Source organism: Cetorhinus maximus, chromosome 31 (genome assembly GCF_964194155.1).
Source record: "Cetorhinus maximus chromosome 31, sCetMax3.hap1.1, whole genome shotgun sequence".
Taxonomy (NCBI): domain Eukaryota; kingdom Metazoa; phylum Chordata; class Chondrichthyes; order Lamniformes; family Cetorhinidae; genus Cetorhinus; species Cetorhinus maximus.
The window spans coordinates 19,942,586-19,966,346 of NC_135909.1; the positions used below are offsets into that span (position 1 = coordinate 19,942,586).

The 23,761-nt window shown below is 44.6% G+C and overlaps 3 protein-coding genes and 1 non-coding gene across 4 annotated transcripts in view; 2 read left to right on the forward strand and 2 right to left on the reverse strand.

The window, feature by feature from the left end:
• Positions 1-23,761, reverse strand: part of LOC144670314 (histone H2B-like) — a 1,149,071-nt gene that overhangs the window by 256,406 nt on the left and 868,904 nt on the right. The window lies entirely within an intron of this gene.
• Positions 582-663, forward strand: trnas-gcu (transfer RNA serine (anticodon GCU)). The gene has a single exon. It is a non-coding gene; the product is annotated as a tRNA-Ser (tRNA).
• Positions 15,017-15,766, forward strand: LOC144670403 (histone H2B 7-like). The gene has a single exon (XM_078532887.1). The coding sequence runs from the start codon at positions 15,017-15,019 to the stop codon at positions 15,392-15,394; it is 378 nt and encodes a 125-aa protein (XP_078389013.1). The 3' UTR covers positions 15,395-15,766.
• On the reverse strand, positions 21,733-22,401 carry LOC144670287 (histone H1.5-like). The gene has a single exon (XM_078532775.1). The coding sequence runs from the start codon at positions 22,399-22,401 to the stop codon at positions 21,733-21,735; it is 669 nt and encodes a 222-aa protein (XP_078388901.1).

Sequence of the window (23,761 nt, forward strand, 5' to 3'; positions counted from 1 at the left end):
GAGGTGGTGCCAGTTGGGGAAATCAGGACCAGGTTTGAACATCCGGGAATTTATTGCAGAGAATAAATCACTTCAACACAAGCGAAGAAAATGAATACAAAGCATCGGGAACGTTTCTCCTAATTCGTCAAATAAGGAAACTCTCCCCTTGTGGGTTCAGTCCGAGGCTGATTTTAATCAGTTGCAGCCTTGACTGAAAGGTTAAACAGAACGGCAGAGTTCGACGGCCCACAGTTTCATTTTAATTTACCGCATTCCGGCTGTGTTCCGGTGCTTGCAGTGAGCCAGAAAGAGTTTCTTTTTGCTTCCAAATTAATGTATGTCCCGGACTTTCCGCGGTGGATTTTCACACTGTGTAGAAACATGTTGAATATCATGTTGAAGTATTGAAGTTATTCACATCAGTCCATTTACCACAGTTCCTGATCTGATGTGATGGAAATGTATTTTATTGACAAACTACATTTCCATAATTAGAGATGTGGCTGAATATTCAGGACCTGTACAAAAGAGGAGCATTTATTTCAACAGTTAATGAATGCAAAAAGTATAGAAGGAAGTTTAATAATTTCGCGGTCCGTGACGAGGTGGCTGAGAGGTTAAGGCGATGGACTGCTAATCCATTGTGCTTTGCACGCGTGGGTTCAAATCCCACTCTCGTCGTTAATTTATCAACTGCTTCTTCGCAAGTGCGGAGATTTTGCTTAAGGTGTGTCTGAAATCACTGATGTTAAATTTGCGAAGCCAGTTTGCAGAGGCGGTCGCGCAGTGAAAATGTCACTGGGCTAATAATCCACAGAAGGCAAGTGTAAAGTGAAACTTCCGGGAGACATGGGTTCGTTTCCCACCATGGCTGCTGGTGGAATTTAAGCTCCAATCCCAATGATCAATCATTGATTGTCGTAAAAGCAAGCTGGTTCACTGATATCTGCAATCATTACCTGGTCGAGCCGACAGGTGACTGCAAACAACCCGCTGAGCAAGGCACACAGTTCAAGGGCAATTGGAGATGAGCTACAAATGCTGGCCTTGCGATCGATGCTCACACCCCAGGAAATAAGATGGAAAAAGGAGACGGCATATCTCATTGATTGAACCTTTCATCAGTCCAGTGATTGACAGACCTGTTGAATGTTCAAACACTCTGTGACTTTAAAAGAAAATCAAACCAGGATATCTCAGTGAAACACAAGAACTTCTCGTTAATCTGTTCCAGGGAACTGAAACAATATACTTTCTATACCCTCACGGAATGAAGCCAGACAGGAGGCAATACATGTGTCTCAATGATCAGTCAATGTCGGTCAGGAAGTGTGTGTTCCGTGGGTCGATGGATTCCTCTTTGAGGAATCTCTGGGAGGGGTTTGTTTTTGCTGCGAAATGTTTGTCTGTTTCAGTCTTACCGCAGTAGGTTTTCACACTGCACAGAGACATGTTGGGCATAGTGTTGAAGTGTTTTGTATTAGTCCATTCACATCAGTCCCTGAACTCACGCGATGGGAATTTTGTCTGCTGACCGAAACTCCATTTCCATTTTTGAACATCTGACTGAATATTCGGGACCTGTGCCAAAGAGGATCATTTAGTTCAACAGTTCATGGATGCTAAAACTACATGACGTCGTTAATAAGTGTAATGCATGTGACGAGTTGGTCCAGAGTTTAAGGCTGCTAATCCATTGTGCTTCCCACGCGTGAATTTAAATCCTGTTTCTGTATGGGACGGCGATATGCAGAAATGAAATCTGAAATTACCATTGTGATATCAGACCCAAGTAATGAGGACAGACAGATTGTCTCGAATTTCTCAGTAATACCTTGAATATCAATGTTTAAGGGCTGATCTGATAGAAAATTTTACAATGATTTAATTATATTCTAGCTTCGTTATTTAGTCTGGCGGGTAGTGTGCAAACCATGAGGGCATTTAGCTTTTACGGGGGTGATGACAAGAAGCACTGGGAATCAAAATTCCTGTTACACTCCCTCCCCCTGCTGTGATAACAATCCCGTCTCTTTCAACTGTGGGTGTCTAGCTCTCATTGTCTGTGACATTTCTTCAATTGTCAATCTACTTCTACCGCTCCTTGGAGTGAAATGTCTTCTGTCACCTTTGCTATGCTGTGAATTATGATCCAGTCAGTTGTTCTCTTGCATTTTACGATCAGGAGGTTGTGAGTTCAAAACTCACGCCAGAATCCTGACACAAATTCAGGCTGACACTCTAGCACAGTGCAGAGGGAATGCGTGATCAGTGGTGCCAGCTTCTAGATGATATGGTGAACTGAGGTGCCATCTGCCTTCTCAAGTAAAATATACCATGCACAATTTTGGAGTGGGGCGGGGGGTTATTCCATGGTGTCAGAGACAACATTTGCCCCTCAATCGACATCTCTTCAAAACAGATTATCTTGTCTTTATCACATTGCTGTTCCTGGACCCTGGCTGTGTGCAAATTTCTTTAACAATTTGTCCAAAAACGCAGTGTTTGAAATCCTGTGAGGAAAAATCAAATTATTATTGAAAACTCTGCTGAGTGAGCTTCATTGGACAACAGAGAAATCAGGTGATGAATTCGAGTAAATCAACACCAGAGAACAAGTCACCGTCAAAACTGGATCAACTCTTGCGAAGATCAATGAGTAAAAGCTGAGAACTCCGTGCATCATCAGTTCATTGACTAGAGACACTTACAAAAGTACTGTGTTCCATGTGTCTGTAATGCAAACCTGAAGCGACGAAACCTTACCAGTTCATGGTGATATTGGGGATGGGATTCCATATTTTAAATAAGCGATTAAGAATGAACGATCATATCTGTCCAAATAATGATTAACTGTGTCTTTGACGTGTCTGTTTCTGCTATGCTAATACTATTGCCCTTCTCGATGGTCCATATCTAAAGCAGGACGCTGCTCTCCAAATTCGTTTGGGAATTATTGCAGGTTGTCCTGTAGATCGGACATACTGAACCACATATAAAAAAACTTCATTATATCGTTTCCAGTTAAGATTATTTTGTTCCTCAGATAATCACGGAGTGAGGGAGATCAATGGAAGGCCGTTCGGACCATGGCCTAAAATGGGCTGAGAGAGAGGGGAAATCCTCGGCTGGTGTATTTTTGCAGCACTTCTGCTCCCTCCCTGTGGGAAATAAAACGATTTGAGAGATTGGATATAGATTGAAGTGTTTACTGGAAGCAAGAAGCTGATAAAAATATACTATAAATTAAATTCAGAGGTGATTTTGTGTCGCAGCCAAATGTTTATTTTTGGTGTTAATGGGAATAATTAATAAACTGAGGATGGTTTCAATCCATCGATCGCTGGGTTAGCAGGTCAGCACGCTTCTGCAAAGCCAGTCTCCTCCGAAGCACAAGTTTCTAATGCCTATTACTGTTGTTTGATAGCCAAACACATATTCACTTCCTCAGTACCTTTTAAACAAGAGCACAGCTATTGGGAAGTTCACCCTGGCTCCACAAATCCACTTCCGCTACCTCGAATGCAACACGCAGAGAAAGACACACAGAAAAACAGCAAGAAACTATCGGAACAAACACCATGGCTGACAGGAAAAGGTACCTAGCAAACCAGCAAGATACTGAGAAGGAGAAACTGTTCATTCATGAAAAGGTGTTTTCTGTTTCATAAAGATAGACCCTGTTTTTAAATGTATTCCCTGTTGTGTAAATGTGCTCATGCTTTGCAACTGTTCTTCCTGTCTTGGAAGTGTGATCCTTCCGCTGACACATCTTCACTGTGTTTGTGTAAAATGCATCCCTGTTGTGCAAATGTGACCCCGCCTGTGTAAGTATGATCCGCCTTGTGCAAATATTTTCTCTGTTCGGTAAAGGTGTTTCCTGTTGTGTAAAGATATTCTCTGCTCTGTGAAGATATTTTCTGTGGGAAAATATTTCCTTCCTGGAGCCATGATGTTCCCTGTCAGATGCTGCCTTGATGTCAAGGGCAGTCACTGTCACTTCGCCCGCTGAGTTCAGCTCTTTTATCCATGTTACAGCCAAGGTTGCAGTGCAGTCAGGAGCTGAATGGCCCTGGTGGATCCCACACTAAGCGTTGGGATAAATTCTGAATCAGCCAGTGGCACTGAATTTCAAAGTGGGAATCATTCTGTATCTATCAGCCACCATTACTGTTAGGGAAATTGGGACTAATTCAGAAGCTAAATGTCTCTGGTATCTTCTTATTTTTAGGCAGGCCCTCGGTATAGAGGCTGATTGCCCCGCTTGATGGGTATGTTAGGGTGGGTGATATGCCAGGCCATGGGTTGAGCAATTATGGTCGAATACAATTCTGCTGCTGCTGATGGCCCCCAGGAACTCACGGATGACCCGTTTTGATGTCCTAGATCTGTTTAAATTTGATCCCATTTAGCAAGGTTTCTGTGCCACATAACACAATGTGAAGATGGGACCTTGTCTCCACAAGTACTGTGCGATGCTCAGTCCTACCGACAATGTTATGGACCCGGTCGTCAAATACTCTTTTTAAAGTTAATAAGGGAGTGTTAACATTGTTTTGTGAAAGGGAAATCATATTTAACCAATTTATTAGCGTTCGTTGAAGGAGGAGCATGTGCAGTGGATGAACAGGAACTTGTAGACATACTGAACTTGTATTTCCAGAAGGCATTTGACAAGGTGCCTCATCAAATGCTATTGTGTGTGTGTTTTGGGAGGGTGGCGGTGGTGGGGAGCTCGTGGTGTAGGGGGTAACATGTTACCATGGATATAAGATTTGCTGTCTCGCAGAAAACAGGGAGTTTGCATAAAAGAGTCCTTGACTGATTGGCTGGATTTTTAAAAATTCATTCACGGGATGTGGTCATCGCGAGGTGAGGCCAGAAGTCCTTGCCCATCCCTCAATGTCATTGAGAACGTGGCGGTGAGCTGTCTTCTTGATCCACAATCCATGTGGTGTCTCAAAACCCATAGTGCTACCAGATGGCAGATAAAATTTAACCAAGTTGCTGTGGGTCCAGAGTCACATGTTGGCCCGGTAAGGATGGCAGCTTTCCTACCCAAAAGGACATCAGTGAACCGGATATTTTTTGTGACAATCGATGATGGTTTCATGGCCTCTATTATTGTGATACTCAGAATTCAAATTCTCCAGCAGTTGTGGTGGGATTTGAAAACATATTCTCAGTGCATGGGCCTGGGATCGCTGGATTACTCATCCAGTGACATTACTTCATTTCTGAATCTCTGATACCAAATTATTTCGCATTATTCAGTCTGTAACTTGTTTCAGATTGTCTATGAGGGTTGGGTCACTTGTTGAGCCTGTCAGGGGAACTGTACGTGTACAATTGATTTGTTCTGACAGTCAGCTTCCGGTACTGTAAATAAGTCTGGCAGTTATTCTTTGCGTTTTATTCTATGGCATTGTAATGGAGTTTCTGAATCTCATCAATCTGAATCTCTCATTGGCGCTGTGTATGCGTTTCTGTATGTATGTGTGTGTGTGTGTGTGACCGTGTTAATAATTCATCATCACTCAGTGCTACTGTATGTGAATGTGGATTAAAGTCTCATATTCTCTAACAGACTCTGTGATCCGCTTGCCTTTGCGGATTCCTCAGAAACGCTTGGACCGCCTGAGACGTCAGTGGGCGGCGGGTTTGAAATCCATGGCGCAGGATGATGAGTGTGAAAACAACCGACTTTAAAACATGTGAGTTGGAAAGTGAAGCGCGAACTTGTGTGTGAGAAGATCACAAAAAAGCGATGGCTGGAGCTGCCCCGAGAGACAAGTTTTGGGTTGTCAGTAAAAAATAACTCCTGTAATGATGGCACAAAATTAGAAATAGGAAATGCGGGGAATATTCAGCAGGTCCGAAAGCAGCTGTGGAGAGTTTTTTTTTCCTGTCGCCAGGATGCAACTCTCCAATTGGACACTTCACGCCGCTCAGATCTTACACTCTCATCACCTTCGTGTGAGGAACAGGTCGGGCGGGAATTGGGTCTTTGTTGATTTGAGCGAACAGAGCAATACAGCAATGAGAAGCTCCTCACCCCCCGGCGGCTTGGGGAAGGATGGGACTCAGACACAGGAACCTGACAGGTGCTGAAAAAAGGAAAATCACATCGAGTTTTAAATACAATGGAGATGAAAATAGAATTCAAACCATTTGTGAAGAGCGCAATAAACTTGTGTCCCATTATATTGTTCAAGTGAGTTAGGATGTTCGAGCGGTTTAAGGCATCTTTCGGTCCCCATTTTCTGTCGAGTCGTGGGTATAAATCCCACTCCAGACATTAATTTTCCTTCCACAGCTCAGTCCAAACCCGCGACTCCTGCCGGCGAGAAGAACAAGTGCAGCAGACGCATGGGAACACCATCACCTGCAAACACACTACATTAAACTGAAAATTACAACAAGTGCATCACTGTTTCACTTGGAAGAGATATTTGGATTTTGAGGAGGTAAAAAGCTGACGTTGTGTCTTCTGCATTTGCATAGAAAGGCGCGGTGAAAAAGGGAGGGGATATTGGTGGGGGAGCAGCGGTCGCGGAGGGGATTGAGTGTGGAGAATAGGGAGGGCAGGGGGCGATGTATTTAATTGTAGCATATAGGGATCACGATATAGCTCCCACTCTATTGGCTCCACGCCCACTCCAGGTTCGGAAACTTTCTTCTTTCTTTGATGAGTTTGAAATGGGGAAAGTTCCCGTTAATTTCAGGCCGCTGGATTGTTGCAGAGATCTACGCATGCGCGGAATAACCCACACCCCGCACCCACAGTGTCGTCATAAGGCAAAGAGCGCATGCGCACCCCTCCCCCAACCCAGTCCCTGAGCGTCATTCACTCAGTGAGGGGAAGATGGTTTCAATCAGCAGCGACCGGAGACATCGCGGCTCCGCGGGTAAGTGAACAAACAGCATCTGCTTCCAGCAGCACATCGGTTTGGGACCGCGTCCGCAGAGATGCTCAGAGATTGGGATTGACTGCCAGGCACGTTCGGGGGAGTCGGGGTCTGTTTGCAATCGGCCCGGTGGGACAGGATCTGGTCCCGGAACATGGAGTAAGCGGGGGGAAGGGAGAGGCAATTCTCAGCCAGTGTCTGAACAGGGCCAGGGAGACAGAATGGCAAGAACTCGCTATTGAAGCTCATTGCTGTTCTCTCTCCCCAAACCACAGTCAAGTCGTTTAGTTCCCGTCTCCCACTGTTTGTTGTTATTGAACAATGAACAGTGGAAAAAATAACTGCACAAAAATGATGAGAAAAGTTGTACAAACAAAATCTATTGCAGGTATCAGGTGAGACGTGTGAAGGACACATTTAAAACAGCGGCTGCTTGTTTGCGGTTGGATACTTAGTTCAAATGGGAGCGGGAATTAGAAACATGACCAGAACAAAATCTCCATCGGACAACTCAACTCAGGGAACAGTGCATGGATTGGGTTGTTTCTGAATATCACAGAATTGTTGTAAAATCGCTCAAAACACCCGGTCAGCAGAAGCAGATTGGTGTCTTACTGCAGTGGAGTAAGACATTGGTTGTGCTAAAAGGTTTAATTTTCCGATGGTTCCGAATGATTTTTATTTGAAAGGTTACATTGATAACTTTTGTATCTTTTATTTCATCTATTCTTCGGTTAAATGAGTTATTTTTCTTTTTGCAGGCAAATATTCGGAGGAACCAGATTATTCCTCGACATAAGGGAAATGTCACCAAGCCAGTTCCAACACGAAGCAGGTACAGCATCACTCACAATGCACAAGGTACTGACAGCTCATTAGATCCACTCTCACAAAGAAAATGAGTGTTCAGTCCCACACTGTTCCCAAGGTAAGAGACAACTTTTCAATCCCAGATTCAACAGAGCAGACAAAGCTGATTTTCTTTTCATTCCCATCCAACCCAGCTCACATCAACCACAGGATTAAAAAAAATACACGCCCAGCGGCAGATGTAAATACACTGAGTCACCTTGGTCACAAATTAAATAAAAAAGCCTTAGCTAGAAAAGACAACAACTAACTGATTGTAACATAATGAATATTTTGCAATTAATTGCCTCATAATTTAGACAGGGCTACATATTGCATACCAACCTAAAAAGTCTCACCATGATTAAGATGATTCAACAGCAATTCCTTTGCTACAAACTGCAGGAATTACATACCAGGCTATGTATCCAATTGAAGCGGATGTCACCATTCACAATTGTTTTCACAAAGCTACAAATTAAATACCATTTGACAACTCCCACACAGCTACTGAATATAACCTATGGCTATAAAATATATCAATTCCATATAATAAATTAAGTGTCAAGGTAAACATACATTGATACATTAAGAGGGTGTTAAACAAATAGTTTCCAACATGATACCTGAGGCACATCTCAGGCACAGAATCATCACATGCTTACAACACCAGAGGCACATAGAAACAGAATGAATCCTACACTCACTCTGATAACCAGAGAATCACACAGATTAAACTAATCCCACAAAAACTACACCCAATTGATTTATGAAAATAAAGGAATTGCAAAACATGTCAGAGAATGACAAATACAGAATTATTCTTACATCCACATGCTGTACCAGAGGCTGAATGATTCAGAATGGAGCCCAGAGTCATAGAAATACCCAGCACTGAAAACCATATAATAAATACCACAGTCATTTACACTACCTGAAACTGAATGATAGAAAAATAATCTCATGAACATGGTGTAGTGGAGATTAGAATATACAGAAAGAATCCCACAATCACATGAAGTACCAGATACTGACTGGTACAAGTTAACCTTGAACTCATGCACTGCACCAGGCACTGAAAAACATAAAGCGAGTAGTACATTCACATACAATAGTAGAGACAGAGAGAGCTTGAATAAATCACATACTCGCTGTCAGCAAGGTGCTAATGAAAATGGAGTTAATCCACACTCAAATTGGAAGAATGTCCACACTCACATAATGTTCCAGAAACTGTAAAGTACTGAATTAATCCTACTTCATACAGGGTACCAGCAATTGAAATGTAGAGCTGAAACCACAGGCATACACAAAAGCATAAGAAAAAAGCCTGAAAAACAGAGAGTCAATCCAACAGTCACCAAATATTGCCACAGGTTGGCACTGAATAAAACTCACTCAAAATGTTTGACAGGATCAGTATCAACTTCAAGCTCACATTTAGTTCCAGATGTTGACAAATTCAGAAAGGATCTCAATCTCACAGATAGTACCAGGTAGAATCTTTTGCACTCCTGCAAGCAGTAACAGAGACAGAGTGACACGAAGGAAAAAAACACACATTCACAGACTATACAAGATGCGGCAATATAGAATTAATGCAACACGATCACAATACACAGGATAGTGAAAGCACAGAAGGAAACACACTTTCTCAATTAATAAGAGAAATGATGACACACAATTTATTCCACACACACGGAATATCAGAATATGTCATTAATAGAATTAATCCTGCAGTCCTACACAGCACCACAGACTGACAGGTGCAAAAGAAAAACAACATACAGAGGCAGCACCAGAGACTGATATAAACAGTATGAATCAGAGACTGATGACTGCAGAACCAAGGTCAAACTCACATTCACTTCCAGACACTGGCAGAGGCAGAATTGGCCCCATATTAACATACAGTAGTGGAGACTGACATAGTCCATGAATCACAAAATCATGTTCTATTCTGACAGGTGCACAATTCATCTCACACATTCACAATGACCATAGACAGCCAAATACACAATTCAAATTTCTTTCATATAAAGCACCCAAGACTGAGACACACAGCATTAATCTCATTCTGCACAATGGATTGAGAGTTACAGCCTGAGTCCTTGCACTCTACCAAGTTGTTGCACTGTGTCTCATAGATGGTACACACTGTTCACCAGTGGTTGAGGGAGTAAATCCTTAAGCTGGTGAATGGTGTGAAAGTCAAATCCACTGCTTTATGGATGTTTTCAAGATTCTTTCGTGTTGTTAGAGGTGCACTTATCCAAGCCAGTGCAGACTATTCCATCTCTGATCTGACTTGTGGTTTTTAGGTCATGGAAAGTCTTTGGGGGACTAGGAGGCCAACCACTAGCTGCAGACAGGCTCTGATCTGCTTTTGAAGCCACCGTAATATTGTAACTGGTTATAAAATGTATCTTGTACATATTTATCATAAACTAACTATCACTGAATGATGATCAGACTGACAGAAAAAAACAGCAAACTTACTTGTCATAGATTAAAGATAAAGTATAATTACCCTTACTCACAAACCAATAACTGAGAGGTACATGGTAAGATCCACATTCAAATGTGAGGAACAGGCAGGGAAAATTAAAAAAACACACTTTCACAAATCAAGTACCAAGTAATATTTACATTTACATCCACAACCCAGAGACAGGAAAATAGGGATTAAAACCCACAATCTATTATTATTATTGGGGCCAAAAACAGGTACAGAATAATACATCTTTGTATTGTAAAACTGACTGATACAGAATTAAGTCAGAAACAGGCAGGTACAGAGTGAAACCAAAAATAAACTGATAGATACAGAATGACGCTAAATAAACTTTCCAGAATATAAAAGGTATAGAAGAATGATCTTTCTTCCAGACTATAAGCTGACATGTGCAGAGTGAAACGTATACTTAAATAGCTGTACCTGACAGGTACTCAGCAGAATCCAGATCCACAAACTAACATGTAAAGTGCAAATTTATCAGTCTCTGACAGGTTAACAGTGATCCCAAATCCACATGCCAGAAATTAACTGATGCAGAGTTAAGCCCCTCTTCCATGTCAGAAATTGCCAAGTACAAAGGAAAACCCACATTCACATATCAGCAATTGATAGATCAAAAGCAAAACCTCCATTTAGTGCAGCAGTAAGTGACAGGGACAGAGGAAATGAAGCACTCACCTAACAGAAATTGGCAAAAAGTAAATAGTCATTGTACCTATAGCAAACTAAGTGGTACAGATTCGAAATTGGATCCAACTGCTCTACACTAACATCAGTAGCGCAGTCTCAATCAATGGGTGGGAAACAGATAGCTTTCCGATTAAATCTGGAGTCAGGCAGGGCTGTCCTCTCTCGCCTGTCCTTTTCGTGTGTTGCATAGAACCCTTTGCCGAGTCCATCAGGAAGGATCCGGGCATAAGAGGAGTGACGATCCCAGGCAGTGGAGGCACTCAGGTAAAAGCCTCCCTGTACATGGACGACGTCGCCGTCTTCTGCTCGGATCCGCTGTCGGTGCGCAGACTGATGCACATCTGCGACCAGTTCGAACTGGCCTCGGGAGCCAAGGTAAATCGTGGGAAGAGCGAGGCCATGTTCTTTGGGAACTGGGCTGACCGATCCTTTGTCCCCTTCACTGTCAGGGCTGACGGCCTGAAGGTGCTGGGGATATGGTTCGGAGGGACCGGGGCATGCGTTAGAAACTGGAAGGAGCGAGTGGCTATGGTGAAAAGGAAACTGGGCATGTGGGAGCGACGCTCCCTCTCCATTGCGGGTAAGAACCTGGTCATCAGGTGTGAGGTACTCTCGCTGTTGCTGTACGTGGCGCAGGTCTGGCCCATTCCAGACTCCTGCGCGATGGCGATCACTCGAGCCATCTTCCGCTTTATCTGGAGGTCGAAAATGGATCGTGTCCGCAGGGACGCGATGTACAAGCCTCTAGATAAAGGGGGAAAAAACGTGCCCAACATCGCCCTCATACTGATGGCCACCTTTGTGTGTGGCTGCATCAAGCGGTGCGTAGACCCTCAGTACGCAAACACCAAGTGTCACTACGTGCTGAGGTTCTACCTGTCCCCGGTGTTGCGAAGGATGGGTCTGGCCACGCTGCCGCGGAACGCTCCAAGTAGTTGGACCGTGCCGTACCACCTGTCCCTGGTGGAAAAATTTATGCAGAAAAACACCTTTGACCACAAGTCCATCAGGCAGTGGTCAGCACGTAACGTCCTAGAGGCCCTGAGGGAAAAGGAGAGGGTGGACCCTGTGGGATGGTTCCCCGAGCAGACTGTCAAAGTCATTTGGCAGAATGCCTCATCGCCAGAACTTTCCAACAAGCACCAAGACGTAGCTTGGCTGGTGGTGAGAAAGGCCCTCCCCGTCAGATCCTTCCTACACGCCAGGAGTCTCACCCCCTCTGCACGTTGCCCTCGAGGTGGCTGTGGTGGGGAAGAGACCGTTGTTCACCTCCTTGTGGATTGTGCCTTTGCAAAGAAAGTCTGGAGAGAGATGCAGTGGTTGCTGTCGAGGTTCATCCCGAGCAGTTCTGTGACACAGGACTCTGTGCTCTACGGGCTGTTCCCAGGGACACACACCGAGACAAACATCAACTGCAGCTGGAGGATCATCAACTCGGTGAAAGACGCGCTTTGGTCTGCCCGAAACTTGTGGGTCTTCCAGCACAAAGAGTTGTCCCCGACCGATTGTTGCGGACTGGCACAATCCAAAGTCCAGGACTACGTGCTGAGGGACGCACTAAAGCTTGGGGCAGCTGCCGCAAAGGCGCAATGGGGAAGGGTCGCTGTCTAAGACCTTTCTACCACAGCGCACCGAGAGACTGGGAACTGTTTAGAGCCCCTCGGGCTGTACAGATCAAAATGAAAGGCTGTAAATGATTGTAATATTGTTTGTACTGATGCACCTGGTGATACATTTTGTAAAAGTTTAACCTGGATTGTACCCTTGTAATGTTGTTTTTGAAATGGTTTGGAATGTGATTGAAGATATTTTATGAATAAAGTATATTTTTACAAAAAAAAAGTGGTACAGATTATCATTCACAATCATTCATCTGAAAGTGAAATGTGCAATAAAGCCCAGGTTCTCATAACAGTGTTGAGCAGGCACAGAGTGAAAACCAAGGACACATGACACACCAGAAACGGGCAGGTACAGATCCGAACTCACACTCATTTATCAGAAACTCCCTGTTACAAATTAAAACCAACACAAACGTGACAGAAACTGAGAGAGCCAGGGAAAAACACATATTGACATACCAGTGACAGTCAGTACAGTATTATCCAGCTCTCACATACCAGAAACTGACAGGTCCAGAGCAAAATAAAACTCAATGAGCCGGAAAGTGGCGAGGACAGATACGATTATAATTTCAGTTATCAGAAACTGCTCAAAACAAAGCAAAATAATGCAGCTGCATACAGTAGCTTGACAGGAGTGGATGAAAACACACTGCCACACTTCATAAATTCTGACAGGTACAGAGTACAAACAAGATCTTTCACACACTGACATATACAGAGCAAAAACCACACTTGCATTGCAGTAAGTAATATATCCAGTGTAAAGCCACACAGACATACCACAGGCTGAGAGCTACAGAGTTTTTAAAACATCCTTGATGCCAGAAACAGAGGGTTAGGGAATAATATTATATTAAACAAGAAAATGTCTTGTATAGATTAAAATCCAAATTAAAATATCGAGAACTGACAGATAGTCCATTGATCACTAGTGGAGCTTTTCAGGTATTGAGTACAGACCATACACTGGCATTTGATTTTCAGTCACATTAGGAAGTTAAGTGGGAAGGGCATCGTTTCTGTATCACTGTATCACTGTGTATTAATTACTGACTAAGTGACATTTAATCAATGTTGATTTCAGTCTGTTAAAGTACAGGTCTTAAATTGTGAAACCCTATTGTGTGATCCTTTGAGATGTTCACTGGGAACTCAAATACATTTCAAAGTTTATCAATCTCGATGGGGGTCAGACCAAAACAACTAACTGAGGCCTTGAGAAACAGTTGTAGAGACACACTCCAAATAATAAAATGACAGGGATGGGAAAATGCCACACACTTATACCAAAGATTGACTTGGACAGATTAAAAACCCACTCACATGGCAGACATTAACATGTGCAGAGAAAAAACACACAGGCATACCAAAGACTAGAGAAGTACAGAGAGAAAAATAATTATAAAAATAATTTTAAATAAAAACAGCGTGTGCTGAATGAAATGGGGAACAATATCCCGGGACTGACAGGCACATTGAAAATGCAACACTCACTTGAAAACCGGATAATATAGAGGAAAATAGACAAACATTTTTAAGAGATTACAAGTTATGAATTAAATCTCAATATCACTGACAATAGACCGAGAGATAGGGATTATAATCCGCACTGAAAAAGCACATAATGATAGTCACAGAATGAATCCCACAATCGCGTAGCCGTAGCGTAACAGAGAAGTTATTTTTAACAGAATGTTTGGATTCTGTTGTGGACTAGCTCTTGCTTTGTTCTCTAAATATAACCAAATAGATTCTGTGTTTGATCCCCCTCAGTGACATCATCCCTCTCCAGCATTATAATAGTTTATTTGATCAATGCAATCCCCTCTTCACCTTCCGTGCTGTTTTTTTTTTGGTGACTGGGCTTTCCTGAATAGTTTTTAGCCAGAAATATTGAATGCTGTTATTGCCGCGATATCAATGTCACAAGTGGGGCTTGTGGCTGCTGCTTATCAAACTTATTTCCCCCTCACATGCACAGCAAAGGCCGCATGAACCCATTTCTGACCCCTAATATTCGGGATTGCTCTGTCCTGCTGATGGGCGGAAATAAAGAAGAGCAGTTGGTCCTGGTGAGGAAGGGAAAATGTATGAACAGCATCAGCAGGATTATAGAGTGATGTGGTATTCCCAGTATAGAGAATGTGCTGGTGCGGCAGAGGGAATGAGGAAGTCTGGGATAAGGGCGGATGGGGCGGGCAACGGGAAAGGAAGGTTTGACTGCTGAGAGAGTTTGTGGATTGAAGGACCAATAAATGTGATTGTGTTTTTAAACTCACTAATCAGAAACATGCAAAACATCACGAATTGACCTCATTGTGAAATAGCCAATCGGGAACACGACATTCACCCATCCTTCATTAGCATAAGTCTCGGGTTTTGTCTATAAAATGCGAGTTTCGACCGCGCTTTGAGTTATTCTGTGTCTGAAGCTGATTGTGATCATGGTTGATGAGAAGAAAGCGCAGGTTTCCAAGAAGGGCGCCAAGAAAGCGCAGAAAAAGTTGCCCGCGAAGGGCGACAAGAAGAGGAAAAGATCCAGGAAAGAAAGTTACTCCATCTACATCTACAAAGTGATGAAGCAGGTTCACCCCGACACCGGCATCTCCTCCAAGGCCATGAGCATCATGAACTCGTTCGTGAACGATATTTTCGAGCGAATCGCGGGTGAGTCTTCCCGCCTGGCCCATTACAACAAGCGCAGCACCATCAGCTCCCGGGAGATCCAGACCGCCGTGCGCCTGCTGCTGCCCGGGGAACTGGCCAAGCACGCCGTGTCGGAAGGGACAAAGGCGGTGACCAAGTACACCAGCTCCAAGTAAAACCCCACAATGGACTGAAGAACACTCTAAACACAACGGCTCTTTTAAGAGCCACCCACAATCTCTCCGAAAAAGCTATATCATCTCTATTTTTTAATTTGTTATGTATCGATTATGATAAGTTTCGAACTGTTATTTTAATCAGCCTTCAGTACAGATATTCTAGGTAATGTAGATTTATCGCCTGGTCGGTCATTGGGTCTTGTTTATAATTCTCCATTAATTAATGACTGCCCGCTGACCCTCTGCGCTTTGTTCTCAGACGCGTTCATATTCGGCCCCTTTCCCTGGCTTTGGAGAGAGAGAGAATAGAGCGCAAATGCATCAGTTTCCAGTTCTGGTCAAGTTTGGTCTCAATAATCGATCAGTTCATTTCCTATCAGCCTCAGATGTGTAGGAACCTTCAGTCTCAACGCTGGCAAATTTACACAAACAATGTTCACTTTTGGCTCACGCATATCTACAATATACCGTCCGTTTGTAGAACGATGTGGAGAGGCTTTAAGGCCGCTAGTTAGCGGATTTCAAATAGGACCGAAATTAACCGCAAATGGACCCTTGGATTTTAAAGCGAATCTGGAACTTGGGATAAAATGTGAAATATTCCCATCAGGGACGGATATTTTAAAAACTTTGTCCTCAGACCGAGTTAGCTACTAAAGATTGTTTTTCTCTTTATGAAATAGATTTCTTGTTTTATAAATATATCGGCGGAGTTTTCGATGTCGAATAAAAACTATTGCTTGGATTCTATAATCTTGGCGCCGTTATTTTCAACTTGTTTTAGATACAGATGAACTCAGACTGATAATGACAAACTAGACTAGGGAAAGAGACAGCGATACTCTCCTTTGTTCGTTGCATTACATTTTGGCGGGCTTTAGGCATTTGAAAAAAAGAACAGTTGGAATTTGATCATTTGGCGCCGGTATTTTCCGCCCTCACTCCGTGGATCTAATAACACAAAGGCTCTTTTCAGAGCCACTTACAGGTTCAGTGAAAGGGTGACCTATCATCTGTCCGCTGCATTCCGAATTTGTAACTGACTGTGCACCACTATATAATGGCGAAGCAGGAACTCTCACTGCGTTTGATAAGTATTTAGATAAGCACTCGAAACACCAGAGCATACAGGGCTACGGGCCAAGTGCCGGAGAAAAGGATTAGATGGCCGGCAGGGATAGGATGGGCAGACGGGCCTGTTTCTGTGCTGTATAATGTTATGACCTCTCTAGTGCAATAGCATCCTATTAGGGCAGATGAGATGGATCCCAGGCTGCTGCGGGAGGCAAGGGAGGAGATTGCAAGGACCCTGATATTAATTTTCAAATCTTCTCTGACCACAGGAGAGGTGAAAGGACTGGAGGACAGTAAATGGGCACCATTATTCAAGAAGGGTGGCAGGGAAAAACCAGAGAACTATAGGCCAGTGAATCTAACATCAGTGGTAGGGAATCTTTTGAAAAAGTTTCTGAGGGACAGAATTAATTTCCACTTGGAGAGGCAAGGATTAATTAAGGATTGTCAGTCCGGCACGAACACGAGCGGCCTGTTTCTTTGCTGTGTAACTGTGACTAATAACAACTATCAACTATATCCGAGCACTGGAGGGTTACTCTCGGACACTCGCTTCATATACAAAGTGTTGCCTTATAATGACAATGGGTATTAACTTCCATATCGTACCTCACCCTGCGCACGGGATTTATTTATGCAGCACTTTAAATGCCGCAATTCAATGAAAAAGAATCCCAGATCCATTCAGAAGTTCTAATCTGCGCTACAATTGACAACGGCATCGTCGGTAACTCGCAATTCTACAAGAGCGATGTCCACAAAACAAAGGAACTGGTGCAAGAGAGAATCAATTATCATCGAGCGAGGTAAGTGCTGGAATGGTTAACAGGAGATCGCAGCTCTTTCATCTGTCGATTTAGTGGCTCTTAAAAGAGCCGTTGTTGTACTTGGTGCTGAAGCCGGGTTTTAGGCGCGTTCCCCGCGGATGCGGCGGGCCAGCTGGATGTCTTTGGGCATGATGGTGACTCGCTTGGCGTGGATGGCGCACAGGTTGGTGTCCTCAAAGAGCCCCACCAGGTAAGCCTCGCTGGCCTCCTGCAGGGCCATGACGGCCGAGCTCTGGAAGCGCAGGTCTGTCTTGAAATCCTGAGCGATCTCTCGCACCAGGCGCTGGAAGGGCAGTTTGCGGATGAGCAGTTCGGTGGATTTCTGGTAGCGACGGATCTCCCTCAGAGCCACTGTGCCGGGTCTGTAGCGATGAGGCTTCTTCACTCCGCCCGTGGCTGGAGCGCTCTTCCGGGCCGCTTTGGTAGCCAGCTGTTTGCGGGGAGCTTTCCCTCCGGTCGATTTGCGCGCTGTCTGCTTGGTCCTGGCCATTTTCTGAACAGATTCACCACAATCTGAGATGCAAGATCTATTAATACAGTCTGCTCTACAATCCGCCTTTTTAAACTCTGTGAGGAACCGCCCCGAAGAGTAATTGGCTGGAGCCTTACGCCCAGGGACTTTTATCCAAAATCTAACCAATGAACTAATCCCTGGTAACTCAGGTCCCCATTGGTCGAGTTGTTTTTAATTGCCCGTTTCAAAAATTCCGCTTTTTTTGCAGCCGTTTCCCGTTTCGACAATAGACTTCGTTCTTCCCTTTTTGTAAAATTAAAAATACCATTTTTCACTCTCACTCACTATTCCCTAACCCCAATGAAATTCCAGTTCATTCAACCTGTGCCGGCAATTTTTAAACCCGGCATCATCCAGGTGAATCTGCTCATTTTTGGACAGAAACACCAGTCTGTTGTTTGAACTGTGCAAAATCAGTGCTGAATGTCCATTGCTCCCTACAGCACAACCAACCATAAAAACATCCGCTCGCTCCTGGGGCTGGAATGGGTAATAAAATAGAAACGGCGCTGGAGGCATCAGACCCCTTCCCATTGTCCTCATTTTGTGCTGTTCATGCCGATAAAGAGCGGGGAAAGGGAGCGACTGGAATCTCCCCCTATTCCCGGTCTGAGTCATGACGAACATACGTGCGAATATTGGGATAAAGAGCAGGAGGAGGCCACTCAGCCCTTCGAGTCTGCTCCGCCATTCAGTGAGATCATGGCTGATCTGATTGTAACCTCAACTCCACTGACGGATTAAACGGCTGATGTCAGAGGAACCGACGGATTACTAATACTTTATTATTAGTAATAATAGAGTCTTTACTATCCGACTCTTAATTCATTCAGAACAAAACCTTTCTTAAACATGAAGCAGTGGAGAGACTTTTCAGTGTCAGTGCAGAATGTGCCATCCGGGTAAATAAACAACGAGCAAACTGAGATTCTCAGTACATTCCCCGCCAGAACAAATCAGACACTAACATTCCCGATCACAGCCCATCCCAGCTCCAGTTCCCAGGTCTCTGCTCTCTCTGTGAGGCGGTGGGTGGCTCTGAAAAGAGCCTTTGTTGTGTGTTAAGAAAGAATCGAAATTAACCCCGAATGGATCCCGGATTCCAAAATCGAATCTGGAACTCGGGATAAAATGTGAAATATTCCCATCAGGGACGGGATATTTTTACAACTTTGCCGTCAGACCGAGTCAAATATTAATGTGCCTTTCAATATGAAATCTATTTCTTGTTTTATAAATATATCGGCGGTCTTTTCGATTTTGAATGAAAAAAAGTTTGGATTCTGTAAATTTGGCGCCGTTATTTTCGGTTTGTTTTCAGATATAGATAAACACAGACAGAAAATCAGAAACGGACAGATAAAGATAAACTGTACATTTGTGAAAGAGAGATTCTTGCATTTCTGCACTTTAAAAATGAAGTAATCATTGCCTTTTAGTACAATTTTCAATTTTATTTTGTTGCCTTCCGTTTGGCGGGCTTTTAACATTTGAAAAAAAACGGTTGGAATCTGATAATTTGGCGCCGGTATTTTCCGCCCTCACTCCGTGGAGTCTCCGGATTGGTGAGTTCAGTAGATATCTGATTGGTGATATGAACAATATTATGAGACGCAGCACAAAGTGACCAATCAGCAATGCCCGCAGCACCATTCCTCCCGAAGCTATAAGAGAAACGAATGTGAGAGGATTTCCTCATTCTCTGTGAAAGTGTTAGTGAGATTTTGAAATGTCTGGAAGAGGAAAGACCGGCGGTAAAGCTCGCTCCAAGGCCAAGTCTCGCTCCTCCCGGGCTGGACTGCAGTTCCCGGTGGGCCGTGTTCACAGGCTCCTGAGAAAGGGCAACTATGCTGAGCGTGTGGGTGCCGGAGCCCCGGTCTATCTGGCTGCTGTGCTGGAGTATCTGACGGCTGAAATCCTCGAGCTGGCCGGTAACGCGGCCCGGGACAACAAGAAGACCCGCATCATCCCCAGACACCTGCAGCTGGCCGTCCGCAATGACGAGGAGCTCAACAAGCTGCTGGGAGGGGTGACCATCGCTCAGGGCGGGGTGCTGCCTAATATCCAGGCCGTGCTGCTGCCCAAGAAAACCAGCGCCGCTGCGGGCTCGAAAACCAAGTGAAGCGACCATTCTTTAATCTAATAACCCAAAGGCTCTTTTCAGAGCCACTCACAGAGTCTGTGAAAAGGCTGCTCACTGTGTGAGCTCATTTCATTCTGGCTCTGAAGAAGCGTCATGCCCATTCGAAACGGTAACTCTGTCCCCACACAGATGCTGCCAGACCTGCTGAGTTTTTCCAGCACTTTTGTTAAAGTGCTTCACAAGACACTAGTATGAAATGGCCCGACATGCCTTACAACCTGCTTTCTATTCGGATTCTTTACCTGATCTGTTTATAACAGGCGGGTAGAAAGCTATTGATGGGCGAAATCAACGTGATGGCCGACAGTTCCGGTTCTCACACATAAATATCTGTTGTACCGTGACAGAAATAAAACCCATACAGTTCATGATGTTTAAGAGCAAATGGGGTGAGTCATTTCTCCACTATACCGGAGTGGGAGAGTGGGGTCAAAGGAGGTAATACACCGCTCCACTCCCCACTTAAGACATCAACAAGCTTAATAAATGAACTAATGACTGAAAGAGGATGTGTTTGATTCATCTTTAAATTTCTCTCTCCCGTTCCCAGGTCAGCGCTCTTAATGTGGCGTTTTGGGTGGCTCTTAAAAGAGCCTTTGTTGTGTGTTTGGTAGAAAGGGTCGAGTTGTTCAGCCGCCGAAACCATAGAGAGTGCGGCCCTGGCGTTTCAGAGCGTACACCACATCCATGGCAGTGACCGTCTTGCGCTTGGCGTGTTCAGTGTAGGTGACCGCATCCCTGATCACATTCTCCAGGAAAACCTTCAGCACCCCGCGAGTCTCCTCATAGATCAAACCCGAGATCCGCTTGACACCGCCACGGCGAGCCAGGCGGCGGATTGCTGGTTTGGTGATACCCTGGATATTATCACGAAGCACTTTGCGGTGCCGCTTTGCTCCGCCTTTCCCCAGTCCTTTGCCTCCTTTCCCTCTGCCAGACATGATAATTCTTCACTCAGATCTCTGCTGAAAATGAGAGATGAGCTGGTTCCGTTCCTCTTTTATACCGCCCGCCCGGACCTGACTGAGAAAGTTACAAAGAGTGAGAGGCGGGGCGGGGAGGAGACTGAGTGACAGACAGAACAGAGGAATGTCTTTGATAATCCATCTCCGCCTCCTGCCTGTTCGAACCGACATTTGTTTTTAGATTGTCGACAATGGAAATTAACACAGCGCTCGGCACAAAACTTATATACTGGGGCTTCATGTTCAACGGTTCTAGAAACCCGCAGCATTTAAATGCAGAGCTTTACAAATAAAATTCTGTAATATTCCAGCCCAAGTACATACACTATACCCTGTCAAATCCGCCTGTTTCCCCTTCACTCCCAGCTTCTGCTCAATCCCCACACACCTCCCCTCCAGGCGGGTTGAGCAGTTTACCGACACCTCACTCCAGCTGAATTAGACAAACTCATGTGTTAGGCTTCGAGTTGTAACGCGGGGTTTCTGCGCCCGGGTAACTGTCTTACACACTCTCACCCTGAATCTGTGAAAAGGAAACGAGCAGAATCTGACAGAGCAGCTGAACAAATCCCCAGTTACAATGGGGCACGGACACCGCTCTGTTTTATTGCAGAGTGAGAGAGGGGCTGGGTATAGTGCATGTCAGTGAGATAGCGGGAATTTTCAATTTAATATAAATCATTTCTGTGTGAAACCTGCTCCCAGCGCCGGGACAGGGACATTTAATTCGGGGATCAGCTCTTTCCTGAGAGACGTGGGCGGCTCTGAGAAGAGCCTTTGTGTTCAGAGGTTTACAATTTGCTCGGCTGGTTTCACTTCTTTCCTGACGCTGCTGTCTTAGCCTTTGCTGCTTTCACTTTGGGCTTGGCCTTCGATTTATCCACTTTTTTTAAAGCCTTTCCGCCCGTCACCTTCTTGGCGGGAGATTTTTTCTTCAGCGCTGCTTTCTTCACCGCCTTTTTTGGAGTTGCCGCCTTCTTGCTGCTTGTTTTCTTGACTGTTGCTTTCTTCGCTGGGGATTTCTTGGCTGTTACTTTCTTGGCTGGAGATTTCTTAGCTGCTGGTTTCTTTGTTTTCACCTTCTTGGCCGCTGGTTTCTTCACTAGAGATTTCTTGGCTGTTGGTTTCTTCTCCTTCTTTCCCACTTTCCCCTGGGATTCCTTCTTAGGGATTTTGAAGGAGCCGGAGGCGCCCTGTCCCTTTACCTGCACCAGGGAGCCGCTCTCCACCTTCCTCCTGATACTTAGCCTGATCTGGGAGCCGAGCTTCCCCACATCGACACCGCTGCCAGACAAAGCTTTCTTTATCGCGGCCAGGGACATCCCCTTGCGATCGCTGCAACCCGCCACAATCTTGAGGATCTGTTCGCCTAACTTGGGACCGGCTGCCTTCGATCGGGAAGCCGCCTTCTTCTTCTTGGGAGGTTTGACTTGAGCGGCAGCGGCTGGAGGAGCCGTTTCGGCGGCTGCAGTATCAGTCATATTCGAGACTGTGTGGAAAATCTCTCTGACAGTCAGAACTGGATCAGAAATGAAACCAGTGGTGGCGGCTCAGAGCAACTTAAACACAGAGAGCGGACGGGGCAGAGACAACCTGCTGTCAGCTCCCTGCTCCTCCAGCCACTCTGTGTTTCTCTCTCCTCATAAACTCCCCAATTCCAGTTCAAATTGGACATTTCAGATTCCCACACTCGCTTCCTTCTGTTAACAAAATCCGAATCTTTGTTGTCGAGAAAGTTCCATCCGAATTAAATGCAGCAATTTCGATTTAAACCCGTTTCTTTGCTGCTTTGATCGCGCCCTCTCAGCCGAGCGCTGACTTCTTCTCTGTGTTTCCACTGAAATCTTGAAATTAACGAAAACTTTGCCTTAAATTCTCTCTTCAGGGCTGAGCAGGGGCGCAGCGCGATCCTATGACAGGGAAATCTTGTGATTTTATACAAGAATGACTCGGAAATCTGGCGCTGAGGCCGGATACACAAACACAGTGACATTAGTCTAACCCGCCCGCCCCTTTAACACACTCTCGCTGATACAATGTTCACATCTACACATTGACAGGACAAACTGTGTCTCAGATTTACAGCTCCCAGGACAGGCTTTCCTCTCCTCTCGGCCTGTGTTGTGGATTCTCGGGGATTAGTTGTTTTTTCCCAGCTCAGTAACTGTTAAACCCTCTGAGACCGGAGCTGCTCACAGTGTCTGTTCCCCAGATTCAGGAGGCTGCAGCCAATCACAGCTGTGCCTGAGTTAACTCGTAACCGGTTTAAATTATTATCTTGTTCACAGGCAAATTTACTTTTGATCATTGGAGGGGGCATCGAATGAAGCTTTGTGGGTAGAGTTTAGGAATAAAAAAGGGGCAGCCACATTGTTAGGTGTTTATTATAGACCCCCAGATAGTCAGTGGGAAATTGAGGAGCCGGTATGTGCACAATTTGTGGAGGTGGGTAAAAACAATAAAAATAGGGGGATTATATAAGGTGGTTTCAACTTTGCCAAAACTAATTGGGATAGACATAGTGTTAAGGGTTTGGATGCAGTGGATTTCCTGAAATGTGTACAGGAGAACTTTCTAGGTCAATATGTAGAGGGTCCAATAAGGGACGGTGCATTGCGGGACCTAATTCTGGTGAATGAAGCTGGACAGGTGGCTGAGGTGGTGGTGGGCGAGCATTTTAGTGATAGCGACCACAACATGGTACAGTTTAAGTTTGTTATGGACAAAGAAGTCGACATGTTGCAAAGAAATGTTTTGGATTGGGGGAAAGTCGCTTTTTGTAAAATAAGGCATGATCTGGCCAAGGTAGACTGGGAACAGTTACTAGTGGGAAAATCTGCA

Bases quoted from the DNA above. Each gene is read 5' to 3' on its own strand.
- LOC144670403 (XM_078532887.1), top strand. From the start codon at position 15,017: ATGGTTGATGAGAAGAAAGCGCAGGTTTCCAAGAAGGGCGCCAAGAAA.
- LOC144670287 (XM_078532775.1), bottom strand. From the start codon at position 22,401: ATGACTGATACTGCAGCCGCCGAAACGGCTCCTCCAGCCGCTGCCGCT.